Here is a 20,373-nt window from a genome sequence, read left to right on the forward strand (position 1 = left end):
GGCAACACTCACATTTACTATTTCAAGCTCCCAGAGGTTTTTCACAGTGTCAATAGAGCTGTAGCCACTTGAGAGGAAGGACTGGATGTAATCCTGCAGCCCCAGAGAGTCCAGCCAGGCGGGAACTGAAGGTTGGCTGTTCCCATCACAGCCCAGGGGTTTCAACTGTGAAAGCACAAGGAAGGGTTTTAACCTGAGGGTGCTGGGGTCCCAAGGAGAACAGCACCAATTAAAAGTAATTTAAAGGCCATCATCAACCCTGCTAGTGGCTTTCAGGGGAAAAAAAATCACTAAGTAGGGAATGGGATGGAGATTGGCAGGGGGGACAACGACCCTCTCCCCAGCATCACCCCATCCACAAAGCTTGGGGGCCCAATACATCCCTCCTCCTCCCCCCTGCTATTCCCAAAGCCCTTCCCACAGCCCCCCAGTCCCGCCGTGGGACACAGGGATGTGGCTGAAGCAATGGGTTTTGTTTCCCCTGCCTTGCCCTGTCCCTGCTTCACGTGGGGGATGCTGGTGCCGACCTTCGGGAGGGAGCGAGCTGCCTGGAGGAGCTTCCGGCGGTGCTGCGGGTCACCGATCCCGATGTCCCGAAGGTCCTGGTCCTCCATGACATTACAGCCCTGCGGGGACAGGAAGCAGCGACATGGGAGCAGAGGGTGACAGAAGCCACGGCAGGCTGGGAGCAGAGAGCACCCACCTTACAGCACCCTCCTGACCTCACCTCCCCACAGCAGCAGGAGGGGGAAGGCTCCCAAGGACACCAGCTCTTCCCTACCTACCGACCTCGGGTACCGAGAGGGCTGACACGAGGGGCTGCAGAGCGCTGCCCCCCTCCCTCCTGCAGCCTGCCCGTGGATTAACCTTCCAGCCACCCGACTCCAGGCCACTGCTTACAGCAACCTCCCTGCTCGTGCCCACGCACACCCCAGCCCCCCCACAGGCGGTGCCTGAGAAGGGGCACCCAGCTCTGCTCTGCCTCCCTCCACGGCCGCAGAGAAACCTGAATTCCATTCCATCACAGCAGACAACCTGGCAGAGGTCAGATTTATCCTCCATCCCCCCGGTGTGGAGGCAGCTCGCTGCTCTCAGGCAGAGCTGCTCTGGTTGCTGCACACCGCTCCATTAAAGCCCATTTTCTGCCCCTTTTCCCACTGCAGAGCAGACACACACACAGACCTTATCCCTCTCCATCACAACCTGCTTCCCTGCCCCTCGTACCTGGGCTGAGCTCAGCGGGAAGCTCGGGAACGTCTCCCCATGGCTGGAAGAACCATGCTGCTGCTTGACCAAGTGTTTCAGCTCGAGCCCAGACCCACCCCCTGGCTCCCCAGCTCTGCCTCCTTCTGCTCCCAGGAGAACCACAGCTGAAGGTCTGAGCTGACAGCGCTTCGCTGTTCCACATTCTGGTTTTATAAGAGAAACCTAATTAAAATTGGCTGTCGGGCAACAGGCTGCTGCAAGGGCAGGCAGGCTGCGGGAACAGCGGGCTGAGCGGCCAGGGCTTCAGGAGGGGACAACTGCCAAGGATCTTCTCCAAAGGGCAGCAAATGCTTTTTTATTTCTTCCTGCAGTATTGCAGCATGTGCTTTGCTGAGCACTCCCTGCTTTAACCACCAAGAGCCAACTGTAAGCGCAGCAACATGCTCCCCAAGCTGCCCACCCAGCCCCGCTGGGGCTACTGCCTCTTCCAAGGGCAGAGGAGGAGGAACGGCCCCTTCCCAATGCCCCTTTCCATGGATGAGCACACGGGCCCGTTTCCAGCCAGGGCAGCCTGTGGGAAGAGCTGCCCTTTGGTGATGGCTGTATGGGAGTCACTGGGTGTGTTTCACGCTTGGCTCCCGGCTTGCAGGTCGGTGCCCGCTCGATGCCAGCACCATGGACGGGCAGCACCAGTCTGGCCAGTCCCAGGGCCCGGCGTGCTCACTGCCGGGCATGATACCACGTGGCGCTCTGCCCCGAGAGCTGCTCTTCCCCTCGGCTGCAGAGGTGAGTGTTCAGAGAGACACAGGATTAAGGCAGCAGGGAAGATGCTGGGGGAGCTGCCCTCAGAGGCCAGCCTGCAGAGAAACAATTACACAGCAAGTGACAGCAGCAAATTAAAGCAGCGGGTGGCGGGGAAGCTGAGCCCTGCAGATCCTCTGTGCCCATCAACACCGAGGGGGAGGCTCCTCTGCCTCCATCCTCCTCTGCCTCCGTCCTCCCCTGGCAGGCAGGGATGCCTGATGCTCTCAATTCCCAGCACAGGGATGGAGACTACAGGAAGCCACAACATGGAACTGTTTATCTACGAGTTCTTTAAAGAGTAGAAAGAGACTCACAAACCCTGCATCCCACCAGGGAGGTTCACTCCCTGCTTCCCATATACCAGTTTGCATCCGTGTGCTGCAGCACTGACAAGAACTACAGCCACTGCTCAGGACAGCACCATGGGGGGGTACAGCTCTATGGGGGTACAGATGCACCCTGACACCTGCCCAGCCTTTCCCAGACTGCACCCCACATCCCACCAGCGAGGCCGTGGGGTATAATGCTACTCACAGAGCTCTGTCCAAGGGTGTCACTATGTCACTCATGCTGTTCCACGCACCTAAATGAGCTTTAAAACTGAGGGTTTGCTGGTTGAAGGCTCTGGGGGTGCTCCTTGGGTGCAGGCAGCAGGCTCCATCGCCTGACACCCACCTTACCCCACACAAGTGTTTCTGCACACCACAGCTCTGCTGCTGGGGGTGTCACAAGGTCCTGGGGAAGCAGCATGTGTGCCAGGGATTCATCTCCTGGCAGAGATGGCTTTTCAAGGACCTTTAACCGGACAGAAGCGGGCTGGAGCCAGTGGTGGGATTTCTCCCATAAGCCTGGAGAGCGAAGCATCGCTGCCCAGCCTGGGAAGCACGGGAAGGGACAGACTCATTGAAGTCCCTGCAGCAAGTTAATGTCACACCTCAGGTTCCTGCAACCTGCAGTTCCTGACTCTGCTTCCCAGGACCTGCCCATCCTGGTGGGTGCTCCCCAACTCCTCCGTAAAGAGCTGGGTGCTGGGGCACAGCAGGTGTGGGTACTCGAGGATGCCAAACAAGGGCACGGTCCCAGCAAACCCTTCCTGTGCCACCCAGGCAGTTTGCACCTGAGGGAGCTGTGACAATGGTCTGATTTTCACAGCTACAAATCCAGCCAGCCTGCTGATCCCACTCACACTTTTACTCACACTTATTTTTGCCAACATCAAGCCTTCTTGGTGTTGACCCACCTCAGCACAGCAGCACCCGCCTCCCAAACCAGCAGCACTCTCCCAACACTGCCTATTTTATGCTGATGGAGCCTGTGCCAGCCCCAAGGCAAAAGGTGTTTTCCCACTTTGGGCACATCAAACTCAAGGAAAACCTCCTGCTACGCAGCAAGGATACAAGGTAGTTAAATAGTGTGAAGCCTGAAGCTTTCTCCACACTCCTTATTTTTATGTGTCACATTAAATTCCCTCGATGCCAGTCCATATTCTCAGGGTACTTAACAAGGTTAGACAAAGCGTAGCAGCTCTGAATAAATCACTGCAGTGGATTGTGCATGAGCTGCTGCTTAGAGAAACGTCCTTTCAGCCCAGCAAGTTCATCTCCTATGGAAAAAATAATCTGCTGCTAAAACAGATAATTAAATGCAAAGACACAAGAGAGCTTTTTAACCTCTGCCAGCCAGGCACGTGAGTTGTTTCAACCAGGCTTTAAACCTGTTTGTGTTTAGGATGCTTTCATTCTCCCCAAGAGGAAGAGATGCTTCACCTGGGCCATGGCTGTCACCTGCCTCCGAGCCACGTTCCTCTGGCAAAGGGTTTTCCTCCAGGAAAAGGTTTGGTTAGTGCCCTGCTGGGGCTCCTGTGCCTGCAAAGCCACCTCTGCCCAGCCAGCAACTAGTGACTTTGCACAAAAAGCCCCCCTGAAGCACAAAATCCCTCCCTAAAGCAGCGAGGGTTCCCAACTGCAGAGACCCAGCTGAGGCTGCTGCAGCTTTCCTCCTTCCCTGCCACTTCCCTAGCACAAACTCCATCCTTCCTGAGCTCCACCCTGCCAGTTCCCATGGGATGCTGGGTGCTCTTGGGTCTCTCCCCAAGGTGGGTGAGCCAGAGAGGCACATCCACACCCAGCAGCTTGGAGGGAAAGGGAACAAGGATTCCTCACCAAGCTGAAACAGGCTCCTCATGCTCTGAGCCAGATCGCCTTGATGCAGGGCTGAGAAACTCCAGAACAACACTGCCATGAGTTTGGGGAGTTGGATTTTTAAACAATATCCCAGCACAGGTTTCTGTCTGTTTGGGTTTGGTTTTTCTCTCTGTCCACAGCCAGGTCAGAAGATGCCACCTCCCCAGCGCCTCGCTGAAGGCTGCAGGTCGCTCCTGGCAGACTCAGCCCAGGCTCGTGGTCAGCCCCACTCCACGTCCTCCCAGGATGGATGCAGCACACGCCTGAGGCAGGGAGAGGACGGGTCCCAGGGACCCGCTCTGCTGTTAGCCTGATCCTCCATGATCCTCCAGCAGCATCCTCACAAATGCCAATCAGAATCAAGATGACTTCCCAGCGATGTATTTCAGGCTTCATTCGTTGTGACAAGTGCTTGTTACCCTGTGCGATTCCCTCCATCCACACCAGGACACAGGGACACCTGACAACCCTGTTCTTCCCACCACCTCACCCTCTTCTCCTCACTTCCACCAGGAACCAGCTCCCAGCACTGCTGCACCAGGAGTTTGCTCAGGGTTTGTTCCTCAAACACACATCAGACCATCCCAGAGCCACACACACACGTTCATCAGCCTCGGTACAAAAAGCTTTGGTGATTTTTTTATTCCCAGAAGATCTGGGAATAAAATCCCTAAAATAAAAATCCACCAGGAAGCAGAAGATGATTTTTTTCCTGTTTTTTTTTTCCACACAACCTCCCCCCAAACTTCAGCCACACATGTGTGTGAGGTTGAGGGAGGGAGTTTCTCCAGCACACAAGAACCAACAGTGGGGTGAAGTGCAGCACCCAGATGAGTCTCCTCTGCTCCCACTGGCGAGGCCCAGAGCCTGACCCATCAGCCCAGCCTCAGACATCTGAAATTGGGCAAGGTGACTCCCACTCCCCAGGTCCAATCTGGCAGAGACTGGCTGCCTGACAGCACAGAGGAGCCTTCATCCCCCAACCTGGCCACCAGCTTCCTTGGAGCTGAGCAAAGCTCCCTCCATGACAAGGCACAAGTACACACGGCCACGAGGAACATCTCTGAACCCCAACTCTGCCCTCCACGTTGCCCCAGCAGAGGACAGAGATCCACCAGTGACCCACATCCTCATCCAGGCTGCCCCACGGGATGCCGGCGCAGCTGAGCCCCCTGCAGAAGCAGCAGCCTTTGGAGAAAGGCTGGGCTCCAGTCATGCTTCACATCTTGCGCTGTAATTAAAACAGCCTGCAAAGCTCCAGGTTTCTCATTAAAGGAAAAGAAAACAACCCCACAGTCAGAGGGTACGTTGCAGGAAGGCAGCATCTCCTCCTGCTAGTTAGGTGACCCCGAAGGCGAGCGTGCCAAAAGCAGAGCGGCTGAAACCTGCCAGCAGCCGCCTCCTCCAGCCGGGCACTCGGCAGGCACTTAACTACCCAATTTTCGGATGCTGGTTCTTGCCCAGAGCCTGGCTCCTGCCCATCCTCTCTTCCCAGCTAAGGAAGGGCCGGGGGCAATGGAAGTTTGGTACAGGACAGGTAGCCTTACGCAGCCAGCACGGCCGTGCCGTGAATCCCGACAGTCTCACGCTCACACATCGCCTCTGTTACCACACCCTGTACTAAAGACAGGGACCAGAACGTGTTTGCTATTAAAAGCACCAGATGCAAAACCCAAACACAGCTTTTCCAGGCTCCAAAGGCTTTTGCAGACCTCTCTAGCAGAGTGCCTTCAGCTGGACAAGCCCAAGCCCCCACTTGTTCCCTGATGATGCACACAAAGCTCTTCTTCTTTTCACCCTCACTACATTCCAGACAATTTGCATCTTGTCAAGGATTTTGCTGCTGTTAAGCTTTAATTTTTGGCAACCAACAGCCTGATGTTGGAGATGGGAGATGCATCCAGCTCACCACAGACCTGAAAAGAGAGGTTGTGTCTCCCTTAGCTTCAACATCACTTGGATTTCTGGCTTTTCAGATGGGAAAAAAAGCATCAGGAACCTTCATTTTGGTCATCTTGGTACCAGCTGGCTGTGGGTCTCAAATTTAGCACAAGTGGGGAGCACAGGGTCTGCAGCCCAGACTACCATGGCTCAGCAAGGGGATCTGGCAAGCCCTGCATGGCTCTGCTGCAGCTCCTGGCTCCTCCTGCTGCCAGCCCCCCAAAAGGCTGAAGGGCTTCACAGCCCCGCAGCCTTGGGCAGCACCCTGAGGAATAAGGGAAGGCAGGGAAATTCAGCAAGATGAGTAAAAAGCAGTGCTAATATCTCTCATTCAACAGGACAAGAGCAGCTAATGCCTCAGTAATGGAGTCATTTATAAGCTTGTCCTAGAAACACGCTTGGTTCTGCCTGTGTTTCTGCTGATTTACAGTCAGGGGGGTCTCATCCCAGACCCCCGGTGCCAGCACAGGCCTTCTACAGGAAAAAAAAGCACTAAAACCTCCCCAAACAGAGCTCTGACAACAGGCAATGCTGAAATACCTACAGCCCCCTCAGCTCAGCTCCTCCAACAACCCCACACCAGTAGCTTGTTCACCTCCAAGCAGGCTGACGCCCCCAAAACTGGGACCCGCACCCCCCAGTTTCAGAGCCAAGGGCCACACGAACCCATATCTGCAATTGGCCCTGTGATCCACGAGGTTTTGTGCTCTTAAAGGAGATTTGAGATGGTCCAGGGGCAGCTAGGGGAGAAAAGAAGTGTTCAGCCACGGGCACGACAGCGAAGCCGGAGCTCTTCAGCGAGAGCGGAGAGGGCTCATCCCCAAACCCCTCCAGTAAATCCCAGATTAGCACAGAGCTGCTTCACTTCTGTTTAATTCTGCTCCCTGTGCAGACTGGCAGCGTGACAGCAGCAGCGGGGGGAAGCGGTCACGCTTGTCAAGTTCAGGCAATTTTATTGAGAGGGGGGAAAAAAATAAATAACTGCCTTTTTAATGGGGTTTTTTAATGCTTATTGGGCCTGGAGCTACTAATGAATCAAATGTAAGTACCCTCGAAACTGCCAGTCCTGGTCCCACCCACTCTGCTCCTCTAAATGCACCATGGACTCGCTGAAGCTCATTTCCATCGTCTGGGGAGCTCAGTGCAGCTCTGCTGCCTTTCTCTGGCTGGAGCCGTGGGTGAGCAGCCAAAATGCACTCCCAGTCCCCAGATCATGGCACATCTCTGCTCTCACTGCCTCCTTCCAGAGAAAACCCCCCGAAAACCCCCCGTACCATCACGGACAAAGCCTTGTGAACCACCCAAGTAGCATCTGAAAGGCACTGGAGAGCCGTCAAAAGAAAATCCATCTCATTGTACGAGCAGCTTCCCACTCAGACACTTGGCAGGAGCCCTTGGTGCCAGGGTCCAATTCCGCTCTTGGTCTGGGGACCAAGGAGGAAAGGCAGTTCCAGGAGGCTGGCAGTGATGATGAAGAGCAGACAATCCCATGTGAGGGTGCTGCTGGACTCCCTGCCTATGTCATAAAAATAAACCAAGGCCGCTTTGGTAATACATCTGCCAGCCGGCGTGAACCGGGCCCGAAGAGATCCCCAAATCAGATCAGCAACACTGGAATCCCAGCCTGGTGGGGTTGGAGGGACCTCTGGAGACCACCCAGTCCAACCCCCTGGCAGAGCAGGGTCCCCTCGAGCAGGTTGCACAGGATGCTGTTCAGGATCACGGGGTGGGAATGGCTCTGGAGATGGAGACTGCCCAACCTCTCTGGGCAGCCTGGCCCAGGGCTCTGCCACCCCCTCAGGGTTAGGTGGGACTTCCTCTGCTCCAGTTTGTACCTCTTGTCATGTCCCAGGGCACCACTGAACACAGACTGACCCCTCCTCCTGAGCCCACCCCTCACAGATTCCTCAGCATCGAGAAGATCCCCCTCAGTCTTCTCTGGGCTAAACAGCCCCAGGTCCCTCAGCCTCTCTGTGTCAGAGAGATGTTCCAGTCCCCTCAGCATCTCCACAGCCCTCTCCAGTATCTCTCTGTCCTTCCTGACCCGGGGAGCCCAGCACCCATGCCCAGTCAGGGGTGGGAGTACTGATCTCCTGCACGGCATCAGCCGTATCTCCTTCCACCCACCCTGACTTACACGCTCAGCCCCCGAACACCGGGCCGAGCTCTGCAGAACAGGCTGCGAGAAGACCACGTCCAGATCCAACCACTCAAGAGCTTCTGCCTGGATGAGCAGAGCTGGTTTCAGCTTGAAACCCAGCCTACCTGCCCAGGCCCAACCTACATACAGGGTTACCTGGGTCTGTATGAGAGCATTCCCCAAGAGGTGTAACCACACGGCGTTGTCTCTCCATTTCACCAAGCTTGGGAGCAGTAAAACCTCGTCAGGGGGATCTCTGGGAGGTCACTGTTCTTCACAGGCTGTTACTGGGTGGAAAACACTCCTGGAACATGTTGGTTCAGCTTTCCCCAGATGACTACTATGAAATGCTGAGGAACACAGAAGAAAGCTCTGGGGCACACGCGTTCCCTGAGCGTGCTGGAAGCCTGGCTGCTGCCCAGGGGATCGGCATCTGCGACCCCTGTGAGGCAGAGAGGTCACCAAGGACACCACGAGACACCCCATGCTCCAGCAGGACAGGTATCAGGTGAGAAATAAAGATTGTGGAGATGCCACTCTATGATTTTAAGCCAGCCAGCACCCCAAAACACAGGGATTTGCAGGGTGAAGGAGACCCAGCCGCAGAGCCAGCCTCGCTGAGCAGCACTTCAGCTCTGCTCACACCCCACACCAATGCTTTTATCACCCACTTGCTCAGACAACACATGCAGAGGAGAGACCAGGAAGGCTGTTTCCTAACGAATCCCACCCCAGGCCAATCCAACACGGTGCCCAATTACATTTAAACAAATTCATGTCAGTATTCTACATTTTTTTTTGCAGACACCCCGTTCTTCTGATGCCACCGTGTTGCTACCACTTCTCCCCCATTATTTAAAAAACAATAATAATTTTTAAAATCCCCCAGAGGAGCCCAGGGCGTCACACAGGGAGAGAACAGATTTCTGCTTCTGACACTGTCTCATTGAATCAGCATTAGCTGCTTTCTGCACATTCCAGGGGAATCCAGGCTTGAACAATAAAAAAAACCCAATAAAAATGGTTTATGTTGTGTTTTACCTGCTCATTTGTGAATGGAAATCTCTTTGGATTGAATAAAAAGTTCAGCTACAGAATGATGGTACGACTGCCAGAGGGGGTGAGGTTTGCCCTTCTCAGATGTCAGCCTGGAACGGTGTCTGGGGTGGCAGGAAGCATCCAGCCCTCCAAGGCAAGGAAAAAGCTTTTCCCACCCTCTCAGAAGTGTTTATGGGATGTGTGGGATCACAAAACACCACAGTGAGGGTGCAGGTGACGGCGTCTCCTTCCCAGCTTCCATGGGGGGGAAAATTCCCCCTCAAATTGCTGGGATCCCTCCTCACTACACGGGCACTGTCCCTCCTTTCCCAAAGCACCCCGGCAGAACCCAGCCTGGCCCTTCCTGCGCTTGCCACTGGGATGCACTGCCCATCTCAGTGTAAAACCAGTTGCCTCTACCAGTAAAACCAGCCTGCTGCAGGGACACACAGGAGGTAGGACAGGACCAAGCTCTAAGAGCAGCGGAATCTCTCTCAGTCCATATTCTTATGACGTTTCCCTGCTCTTACAGCTCCCCCAGCTCATTACTCATCAAGGACAATTAAGTGGATTTATAGCCCGTTTTCCTGAGGACGCTGCTCACTCATTGCAATCTGACCTTTTATTCTCCTCCTCTGGTGAAGGATGAGGCAATGGGTGCAGACAGAAGGGCCAGATCCCTCCAACGTGGGAGGTAGCCAGGCTGGCTCCCCTCAGCTGATGGGGTATTCTTGCTTCCTTAGTACTGTTAACATTTGCTGTGCAATCCTGCTGGGGAGTTTATTCTCCAAAGCTGTATTTTCACTAAGCCAAGGGCAGCCCAGCCCGTGCCAGCAGCACTCAGCAGCTTCAATCCAGTTATGTTTACCCATCACACAAATAAACCCTTCCCCTCGGATGGGGAATGTGAAGCCCCATCTCCAGTTCAGGGGTTTTTTTCCTTTCTGAAGGATATTAATGCTGCTCTTCAAATTAAAGCCCCACGTTAAAAGCACAAATTGAGTGTCATGGTCAGATCGCCCCGAGCCAGCAGTGAAGGTCACTCAGCACCAAGGGACAGGATGAGCAAAGAAGATCAGCTCCCTCGGACTGTGGGGCTCATGCTGCAGAGTTATAGCAAGAAAACAGGGCAAACCTCCTACCCCAGCACTGCCCATCACCACCAAGCTACTTACAGGCAATGTGAGAGTTTCTCCAGACACAGAAATCTGGCCCCATATGTAGAGTTTGGGAAGAGAACTCAGGCTTTCTGAAGCCTCAGCTATCTAAAAGCATCCTTCAGAGCCCCTCTCTTCCTTCCACTGAGCCGGATCATACCCTGTCCAAAATAAATCATGGAATGCTTAGGTTGGAAGAGACCTTTAAGATCATTGAATCCAACCACAGCCTGACCCTGCCTGACCCACCTCTGGATCATGTCCTCAAGCAAACACGCTCAGTCACTTCCCACAAACACACATGCTGACACGTGAGCTTTAACTCACGTCAAACAATCCCACTGACTCGGCTCAGCACCCCCCTCCCTGTCTGAAGTCTTGACTGAGACCCTGGACTAGTCCCAGAGGTCCCTGGGTTTGCATCTGGCTGTGAAACTGGCCAGTGGCACTGGGATGTGATCGTGCACCCAGCGCTGCCGCGTTTCCGTTTGCTCCTGCAGACCTAACAGGGATTCTGCCCCACGGAACACGGCTCCAGGACCCGCTCTCGGTGCCGGGTCAGCAGCATCCCACACCAGCTCCAGTCCCTGAAACGCCTGGTAGCTGCGTGCAGGCAGGAGGACAGTCACTGTGTTCATGCATCAACACTCATGGTTCTCTCCCCCTTCCCACGCTGACTTTTCTCCCCCAGTAACCAACTCTCAAGCTCTCAAAAATCCCCCCAAGTTCCCAAAGCAAGGACACTGCAGATCAATAGCCCTGACAGCGCTCAGAGCCAGCCAGTGCTACAAGCAATGCTCCCTGATTTGCCCTGAATTCCTCCAAAAGAGAAGCGGTGCTGGGCAGACACCCACTCACATGAGGAGGCTGGGTCATCACTCTTCTCAAAGCAGACCTGAACCGCAGCAGAAATGACTTGGCTGCTAAGGGAAGCGTTGATCCATGAGCTTGGGGACGAGCTTTGGGATGAGGGGTCCTGCTGGAGCACGCAGCCTCCAGCCACAAGTGACTGATGCAGACACAGAGCTCATTTCCCAGCAGCAGAGAAGCCTCAGCTCGACTTTCACAGTCCACCCCAGCTACCTGCTAAAAACCATCTCCCCTTTTCACAGGGAAGCTGATAAAAGGGTCACAGCTCACCTTATGCTTGACATCTCCAACCCTACCTCTTGGATCTAAACCTGCCCATCCAAACACTGCCCATTTTACCGTCCCTTCACATCTAACAGTTCGCTCTTGCGTGGTTTTTCTTGCCTACCTGACATAGAAGCTCCTTGTTTGCTCACAAACAGGGACTTGGGCAGCAAAAGAACATGGTCAGCACACAGAAGAAACCCAACCCTGCAGCAGTCCATGCACGGAGCGATGCAACGCAAAGTCTCCCACAAAAAACAGAGTGTTTCCCTATCAGAAGACTCCAACTTCTTAATTTTTGCTACTAAAACTTAATTAGCCTCATAGCCCATCGGGTAATTCACAGCCCATTACCCAGCATTCTTCAGACCCTGAAATATTTAACGTAACGAGGTCCTAACAGGGACTAATCCTTTCCCAGAAACCCTTTATCCAGGAAAATAATGCCACTTAGTTGGAAATATTCTTTGGTAGCGATGGAAAGTGGCAATTAATAGAGGAATCTGTATGTAGAGAAGGAATGGATGGACAGCCTGCTGTGCCAGGAGCATCCAGGTCCTTTCCAGCCTGAGTGTTTACAGCAATTTTAATAATTCATCCAGGAACATCCAAATCACTGCTAAAAGCAAATTAACTACTCGTTCCTCGTTTGTACTGTACAGGAGGGTTCTATTCCCAGGCCAGATGCTGAAGGCAAAGTAACACCAGGGAGGGGAAAAGGTTCTTAATAATTCAGGGTTCATAGTGGCTGGTGGCATTAGTTCCCAGGACGCAGGGGAAGGGAATTAACGCTGGTCTTGACACGGGTGCCAGGTCAACCTCCTACTAAAAGGGCCAAGCAGCACCATGGAAATGGGCTGGGGTTTGCAGGAAACCTTTGTGAAATGGTTTGACCTTTTAAAATTGAGGGGAGCGAGTGAGGAGAGCGTCCAACCTCCTGGAACCAACAGAAGCTGATTTACTGCACTGGGAGGAGAAGAATCAATCAGACTGTGAGACTGGCACGGGGACGAAGTCTTTGCTCCTCGAGTCCGACCGCCCCGGTGTGCAGGGGATGCTGGAGCCTCACCCGGAGCTGTGTGTATCTGCCTGGAATACAGTGGTCCCAGTGCCCTGGGGACCACCCAAGGGCTGGGAGAAGTAGGGTGGGACACTGAGGGGGTTGGAGCTCCCTGGCCAGGGTTGGGGAGTGGTGCTGAAGCCCTGGGAGGGTGCAGGGTCAGGTCCCCTCAAGGAAAGAGAGAAGGTGCCACACCAGCTGCGGGAATGGGACGTGGCAGAGGGTGTGTGGCGAGGCCACTGCCTGTCACTGGCAGCTCCTCTGCTGAAGGAGACCCAGCTCTTGAGGGAGCGCTGGCCCTGCCAGGCTGTGGGGAGACAAAGGGACAGGCTGCTTGCCATGGAGGCCAGCAGGCACAGCTGGGGACTGCCAAAGGTTTCCATCCATTTTTAGAAATCTTGATTTGCAGAACCTGGGGGGTCCACACTCAGCATTTCTTATTGAGCCCTCCCACAGCACCAGGGGTTCCTGTGCCTTCGCCTTCTCAAGATTTTTTACACCATGCACCTTAAATTTTCTAGACACCACTTATTAAAACAACCCCAAACCCTTCATCGTTAAGCACTACCATCTTGTCATCATTAGGTTTCAGAGGCAACAGTGTCAACTCAATGAAGAACAGCTCACTAGCATCCTGCCTGTGTGCTCAGAGGAAAGATACTTCCAACAAGAGGTCTACCACCTCCTTTGTAGCCCAGAACACAGACTGCCCTGAGTGTCTCAAAACACCACTGAACATCAGATCCCATTTCTGGAGTATATCAGAGAGTCAAGACTGGGAGGACAGAGGAAATACAAATTTATATTGAAATTAGTGGGGAAAAGAAGCTATAACACCTGAATTCAACGTGAAGGTGACTGACCCTGAGACAACACAACCCTCATTTCTTCCTTTTGTCTGACCTTCTACACACCCCTGAGACCTTTTGGCTGGGCTGCAGACCCCAGACCTGCTCTGGAGACCCCCGATCTCCCCTGCAGACCCCCGATCTCCCCTGCAGCTGCCGCGGGGAGGGATCGATAACAAGGAAAGTTTCACCCAACACGTTCCTTAGAGCCCAGGGATCCCACCCAGCGACTTACCAGGAAGCGGACATCGTCGAAGCCGTTCAAGAGCAGCTTGCTCTCGTACTGCTGCAGGCCAATGGACTCCAGCCACTCCCCGACACTCTGCTCCAGCATCCGCGAACCTGACGAGAGAGGAATCGGCAGACGCTTGAAAAGGGAGAACCCGTTAAGGCGGTAGCAGCGGCACTCTGAGGAGGACAGATGGCATTGCCACATCATAGTCATTACCATCAAGAAACTCAAAAAAATTATGCTCAAGAGTACAACAAATCAGCTGGCAGACAGTTCCTCCGGTGCGCACAGACCATGGGCAAGCAGCTTCCAGTGCCTCCGCGGGCTCAGGGTTTAATCTGTATCCCAGTTAACACTCAGAAAATACCTTCCCCCTGGGGAAAGTGTTCAGAAGCGTTCCTGGGACCGTGGCATGGCATGCACTGCTTGCAGGGCGAGTTTCTGGCCAGGCAAACACAGGAAGCCCAACCCCGCGGGGATGCGGATCCACTCCTTGGCTCGGCTGAAGGGGGCGGGAGGAGGGCAGCAAACTTTCCCCCGAGGCATTCCCAGCCAGTCGGTAGGTGTGAGGGAACTGGGCAGAGCTGCTCCCCAACACACAGAGCTGCACCGGGTCCCCTCTCGTCCATGCAATTCCGGATGCACAACCCTGCTCAGCGTGGCAGTGGAGAGGGCCAGGAGCAGGGGAGGCACAAAGCAGCTAGAGAGAGAAACACATCTTCATGCAGCTGAGACACAAACCAGACACGACGGGCTGTGAGGACAGCAGCAGAAGCTGGGCTAGAGCAGCTGGCCGCAGGAAGACATGCAAGACAAAGAAAGCACACAGACTGCAGCAGAAGAAAAGAAGGGCTTATACTTTTTTTCCCCAAGCAGTCCTGAAAGAGGCAAACCATGGTAAGGGCTTTTTCCTCTCCCTTATGGTGTTAAGAGGAGCAGAGGTGCGAGCGACCCCGAACACGAGCCTGAGAGTCCCGGCGCTGTCATTGTACCACCTATGCAGACGTACAGCATTTCAACACGCTGCTGGGACCGGGCTGCACCGGAGAGTGACTACACCGCAGCGCTGGGTGACAGCAAGGAAGGCAGAGGGATCGATGTGGTTTTCAGCCCAACACATTCAGTCCTGCCAGGTGTCCGGTGCGTGATCGCATTCGCCCTTCCTGCATCTTCATCAGCTGAGCGCGGCCGCTGCATCCCAGCCCCTCACTCAAGGAGCAGCGCTGGAGGAGGAGGTGGTTTAGTTCCTTGCTTCCAAACCACGTCAAAACAAAAAGCAGCCAAATGCAAGCTGGCTCTCTCCTCTTCCTGCAGCAGCTCAAGTCCGAGACATGCCCTGGCACCTCCTCTCAGCCTCTGATGAATGAGATTCTTCCTCACAGCCCTGGGAAGCTGCTCAGACAACCTCTCCCTTCCCTCGCCCCTGGGAAAGGAGTCCAGTGACTTGCTACTCTCCTCTAGAAAAGCTCGAGCCCTTAAATACGACAAAGAGTTCTGAGATCTCCTTTTCATCAGGAAATCTGCTAGGCAAGGCAGGCAGAATTTTTCCGGCTCCTCAGCACATCTGTTTCAAGGGTACATGCGAATCAAAAGATGATCAGGAAACCCAGGTTTGCTTTCTGTGAACCTCCAGGTCAGCTGTAGCTGTCTGGTACCTCCCCAGGCATCCCTCCCACCCCCCTGCAATGGCTGCACAAGGCAGCGCTCACGGCGTTCTCCGGGAAGTCGTGGGGTAAGGGATGGGTCCCGCTGCCCTGGTCTGCTGGAGAGCTCCTCTGCCAGGCGAGCTGGGCTGAGCTTGGCCGGTCCTTGCAGCGCAGGCAGGAACGGCAGAGCTCACAAAAGGTCTCTGTCTCCCACCCCTAACACTGCCCGTGCTGAACGGCAGCATCTAAGCCGGGGGTGAACGCCACACGCTCCCGCTGGCCGGGGGTCTCCGTCCTTCCCCTCCATGGATCCTCGCTGCTCCGCCTGCAGCCCCTCACCCAGCGACGTCCCTGCCGAGCGCTGCAGCCGCGGGCTTTGTCTGAAGGCAGCGAGCTCCACGCTCGCCGTTCCGCTCGCAGCCCCCGTCTCCGGCTCTCGCACCGCCTGTCCCTCCCTTCTCCTCATCCTCTCACCCCTCCCAGCTTTTCCAGCCGCCGGAGGAGCGGCGAGCAGCCCTCACAGCAGAAGGGAGGGAGGGAGGCAGCGGCTTTAGAACTCTCCTGGAAATTACCGACTTGTCAGTGTTTACTCAGTGATGCCCTACACAGCTCGGGGGCTCTTTTAGAAATAAATAATAAAATCATGATGTTACCGGTCTGGTCTGACACATCCCAGTGATTTGTGGCTGGCTCAGAATTAATCTATTGAGAGAGAGAGAGGTGAGGAAACCGCCTGCTGCCTACTACAGCGCTTCTGGAAGCAGTCAGGCTATTGGCAGGGGGAATGAAACCACAGCAGCTCCTGAATTTCGTTTGAGGAAATCATTTACTCTCCTCAGCCCCTTGTACACTCGTAGATGTGTTTCTGCTGTTGAAGGGGAACCTGGCGGTGACACCAAGGGCAGGTTTTCTCTTTGTAAAGCCACTTTGAGACAAAAGGAAGGGTGGGTGTGCAGAGGATGGGGAATGGGTGGGTTATGCTGAAAAGAACAGATGCCTCGAAACATCCTGGATGAGAGCAAGTCCAAAATACACTGAGTAATTGCTCTTATGAGGATGACAAAGGCAAAAATGAATCCCCCAGCAAGAGCACAGTCACAACTTCCGATTAAAGCAAACTCCTAATTCCAGCTCCAGCCTTCTCCTTATGCTCCATGGTTTAGGAATCCTACCAATCAATCTGGGGATGGTACAGGGAGGAACAATCAAGGGAGCGTAGGCAGAACTTATTCAGAGTATTTAAAAGTTGCCCAAAAAGAGAGAAGAAAAAAGCCAGGCAAGCAGTTGAGTTCCTCTTGCAAGATGTTTTCAAGCAACACCACATGCTTCAGAGCAAAATAGGAAAGGGAGAGGGGGCTACCAGGGCTGAGGGACGTCCTTTGGTGAGTTATCGTTCCAAAAATGACCAGTTGAAGACTGTTTGGAGCAAGACCCGTTACCAAGAAAACCCCACAAGTCTGATGAACCCCCTGTCTGCACACCAAGCGAGTGTGCAGGGCAGCTGAGGCAGGGCATGACCCAGGGCTGAACGCCCTCAGATCCACTGAGGGGGGACACACTCCAGCAGCGTGTTCGGCAAGGAGAAAGCAGTCATGACTGCTATGGGATGCAAGAAACACAGCCAGCTCCCGGCCTCACTGGAATCAATCAGCCAAATGCAGATTGGTAACTAATTCCTCCCTCTCCCAGCAAGTGAAACACCGACTTTCCTCACTCAAGCCAAGGCCCCAAAACGTTCCCTGTCCAGTCGACACCTCCAGCCTGCACCAGGCTGATCTGCTGCGCAGAGCCTGCTCGTCTCCTCTGCTGCCCGACACGTGGCTGTAACCGAGCGGGGACACACAGGCTTCTGGTTCAAAGCCTGTGGGGAGATGAGGCGCTGTGGGGTCTGGGATCAGCTGACTGTACAGCAGCTGATGTGTGTACGAGGGATCCCAAACCAAGCGTAACACAGCACAGCCCGTGGGAAAACACATGGCTCAAGGACAAGGCAGCTCCTGAGTCCGTCTCCTTCCAGGGACACGGGTCCATTTTCCTGGAAGCTCCCTGAACAGCAGCAGCTCTTGCAGAGCACTGGCTCCTCCTCCCCTCCATGTCAGGCCTCTTCCCTACTGATATCGATCCATCACGCGCTGCTACGGCGCACGGACCGGCTCGGGAGGGGAGGGCTTGTCACAAAGCAGGATGCTGAATGGCTTCCATTGCATCAGCCCAAAAACCCCCACACTGCTGCACATCCCTCGGCAAAGGGCCCATGAAAACAGGAGCCCTAATGAGTGCCCAGGGCTGGCACAGGTTAAACTCCCACGGGGAATCCAGGGTGGGTTCCTCCTGACCAAAGTAAAACCCCAAGTGACAAACGGGTGTGAGCTCAGCTTTACCATGGCAAACGTGAGCTGTGTGTGAGATGCACATCAGCATCTCAGCAGGAGGAGCCGCTGCCCACCCGGAGCAGCTCGGATGCAGCAGTCTGGAGGTGAAGGATTTGAAAGGACAGAATCCCTGGTGGTGGCAGCTCTCCAGCATCCTCCAGCATGCTGCAGTAAAGTCAAATGAGATCCTGAGTCCTGCTTTCCTCTTTGCTCCCAATTTAAAGGCAGAGAAGGGAATTCATGCTTAAAGTACAGGGGGAGCATCTGTCCTGCACGTGGTCAGCTCACAGGGATACCGATGCCTACGGGAACACTCAGGAAAAGCCAAGCATCACCCAAGGTGAGACACGTGGCAGATAAACCACATCCAAAGAATGTGACCACCACTGGCATCACCCCAGTCCTGCTCCCCACACAGCTGCTGCCCTAACACAAGTGGCCAGGCAGGATGATCCTTCCCCACTGAGAAATCAAGAGACATTGGGATGCTGCCGTGTCCCTGAACACACAGAACTGTTCCCAGCTGGGATACCTCCTGGTCAGCCAGGAAGTATCCCAGCCCCAGCCAAACCAGTCTCACCACCAGGAAGTTCCCGTGGCAACAATTTTAAGATGGAGATTTTCAAAAACCCCTGAGTGGTACAGGATTATTTCAGCCCCTTTGGTCCCAGACAGCAGAGTTCAAGCTCTCCAGCTGTGTCTCACTACAAAGAGCCCCGTTTCCAAAGGCACCATTAAAGCCAAACAATTATCCATCTCCTACTTTGAAGGCCACAGACTCATCTCCACATGGATACAACACTCCTGAGGAGCCACGGCTCTGTTTGCAGCAGTGGAGAGGACAAGTTTGTTAACAAACTGCTGCTTTCCAGAGCAAAGCTGCATCCTGAGAAGGGAAGAATTGAAATAAAACCTCTGGAGCAGCTTGGAAACACAGAGACAGTCAGCTGGGAAAGGGGTGGGATATCTCCCAGCTCTGCAAAGAGCACGGAGACACATCTAAGGATACCTGTGCCCATATCAAAGCCTCCTTCCTCTATCTGTTCCTCTTCTTCATACCTACTGCCTCCCAAAGGAACAAAAAGTAGAGGTAGGGGGGGAAAAGCATTGAAAACTTTCTGTGGAAGCCTGTAAAACTGCTCAATGCCTGTGTTTGATGTGCAGAGCTGAGGCAGCGTTAGGTCACTGCAGGAGGGTTTGTAACCAAGGCTGGGTTCTCTCTGCTGTGCCAGCCCGACCCCGGGCACAAAGCAGCACAGGAGTCACTACTCCCCACATCCCCACGGCCTCTACCTGGAACAGGGCCTGGAACAGGCTGCCCAGGGAGGGGCTGAGTGACCTTCCCTGGAGATGTTTTAAAAAAGGGTAGGTGAGGTGCTCAGGGATAGGGTTTAGCACAGGATGGGAACAGTTGGACTTGATGATCTTAAAGGTCTTTTCCAACCTGGTGATTCTGAGAATTAAAATTGCTGGTGGTAGCATCAAGCATTATGCTGGGAAGCTGAGGACTGTTCCAACTGTGCCAGAACCTTCCTTTCCCTTCTGGGAGCAGGTTAAAGAGGCATCACCTTGTTTCTGTACAGAGCATGACCAAGACAGACACCCGCAGGAGCTGGGTACGCTACCTGAGATCCTCTGCTGCTCCTGAGAGAAGTCGATGCCTTCGCCAATGGAACTCATGATCTTCTCAATCTGAAAAGAAATAAAAAGAAGTAGGTGTTGCATTATTCATAAAGCCTGAGGAAAAGGCAAAGGCAGCCTCAGGGCTTCACCTGCCCTGTGACTGCCAAAGAAACCCAGGAAAGGATCTTAAGATGCCTCTGACCCCGAGGAGGTACCCTTAATACCTGGGAAAGCCCTTGTAAGGATGGGTGGCTTGGAAGGGATGTGGAGAGGCTGGGACTCCACTGAGCCTTCCCTTCCACAGCCTGCCTGAAAATCAAACCATCCCTCCAGAGCATAACATTAAGGAGAAGGAAGGGAACCCCCAAACTCCTCAGCTCACCCCGTACAGACATGCAGCCCCACCTTCACCCGCAGCAGAGCAGGTCGCTGACCCTTCCACAGCATGCAGGAAGCAAACTTGGCTTCACCTCAGTCTGGGGTTTGCTGGGTATTTGGGTTTAGTTTCGGGGTTTTTTCTAAGCCACCACATTTCCCAGTGCCGTGCTCGGCTGCTGCGCTCCTCCCCATCCCACCGGCAGCAGAGATGCTTGGAGGGAGGTGGAAAACAGCTCAAGTTTGCAAAAGCAGCAACACCACGGGGGCAAATGCCTTAAGTACCCAGGAGAGGGAGCTAAAGACAACTCCATCCCCTCATTTAAGCAGTTCACAGTCAGTAACTCAAAGCAAACCTCATGCAATTAAGGAAAAAAAAAAAGGGAGAAACTACTGCCTGAGCTGGCATCTCTCCAACCTTTTCCATTTCTTTCCAAGCCCACTTGTGCTGCGTATAAATGTCTTCATTTGCCACCAACAATATTAATGTGAGATGCAATTTTCACATGACCTACAGGATATTTTCTTAGGCAAATAGAATTCTTGAGCAGACTTGGTGAAGGGAGGCTTCCCAATGCAGGGCTGTGGGAGGGGAACCTGGCAGGACCAGGTAA

The 20,373-nt window shown here is 54.1% G+C and overlaps 1 protein-coding gene across 1 annotated transcript in view; it reads right to left on the bottom strand.

Annotated features, from left to right (window-relative positions):
* Positions 1-20,373, bottom strand: part of ANKS1A (ankyrin repeat and sterile alpha motif domain containing 1A) — a gene marked incomplete at its 5' end in the record, with an annotated part of 90,305 nt that overhangs the window by 7,494 nt on the left and 62,438 nt on the right. The window contains 4 exons of the mRNA XM_084275846.1: positions 13-165; positions 528-626; positions 13,747-13,853; positions 19,387-19,453. Coding sequence (XP_084131972.1) covers positions 13-165; positions 528-626; positions 13,747-13,853; positions 19,387-19,453 — 426 coding nt within the window. The remainder of the gene's footprint in view (positions 1-12; positions 166-527; positions 627-13,746; positions 13,854-19,386; positions 19,454-20,373) is intronic.

The sequence above is a fragment of the Gallinula chloropus genome (assembly GCF_964237585.1).
Source record: "Gallinula chloropus genome assembly, chromosome: 27".
Lineage (NCBI taxonomy): Eukaryota > Metazoa > Chordata > Aves > Gruiformes > Rallidae > Gallinula > Gallinula chloropus.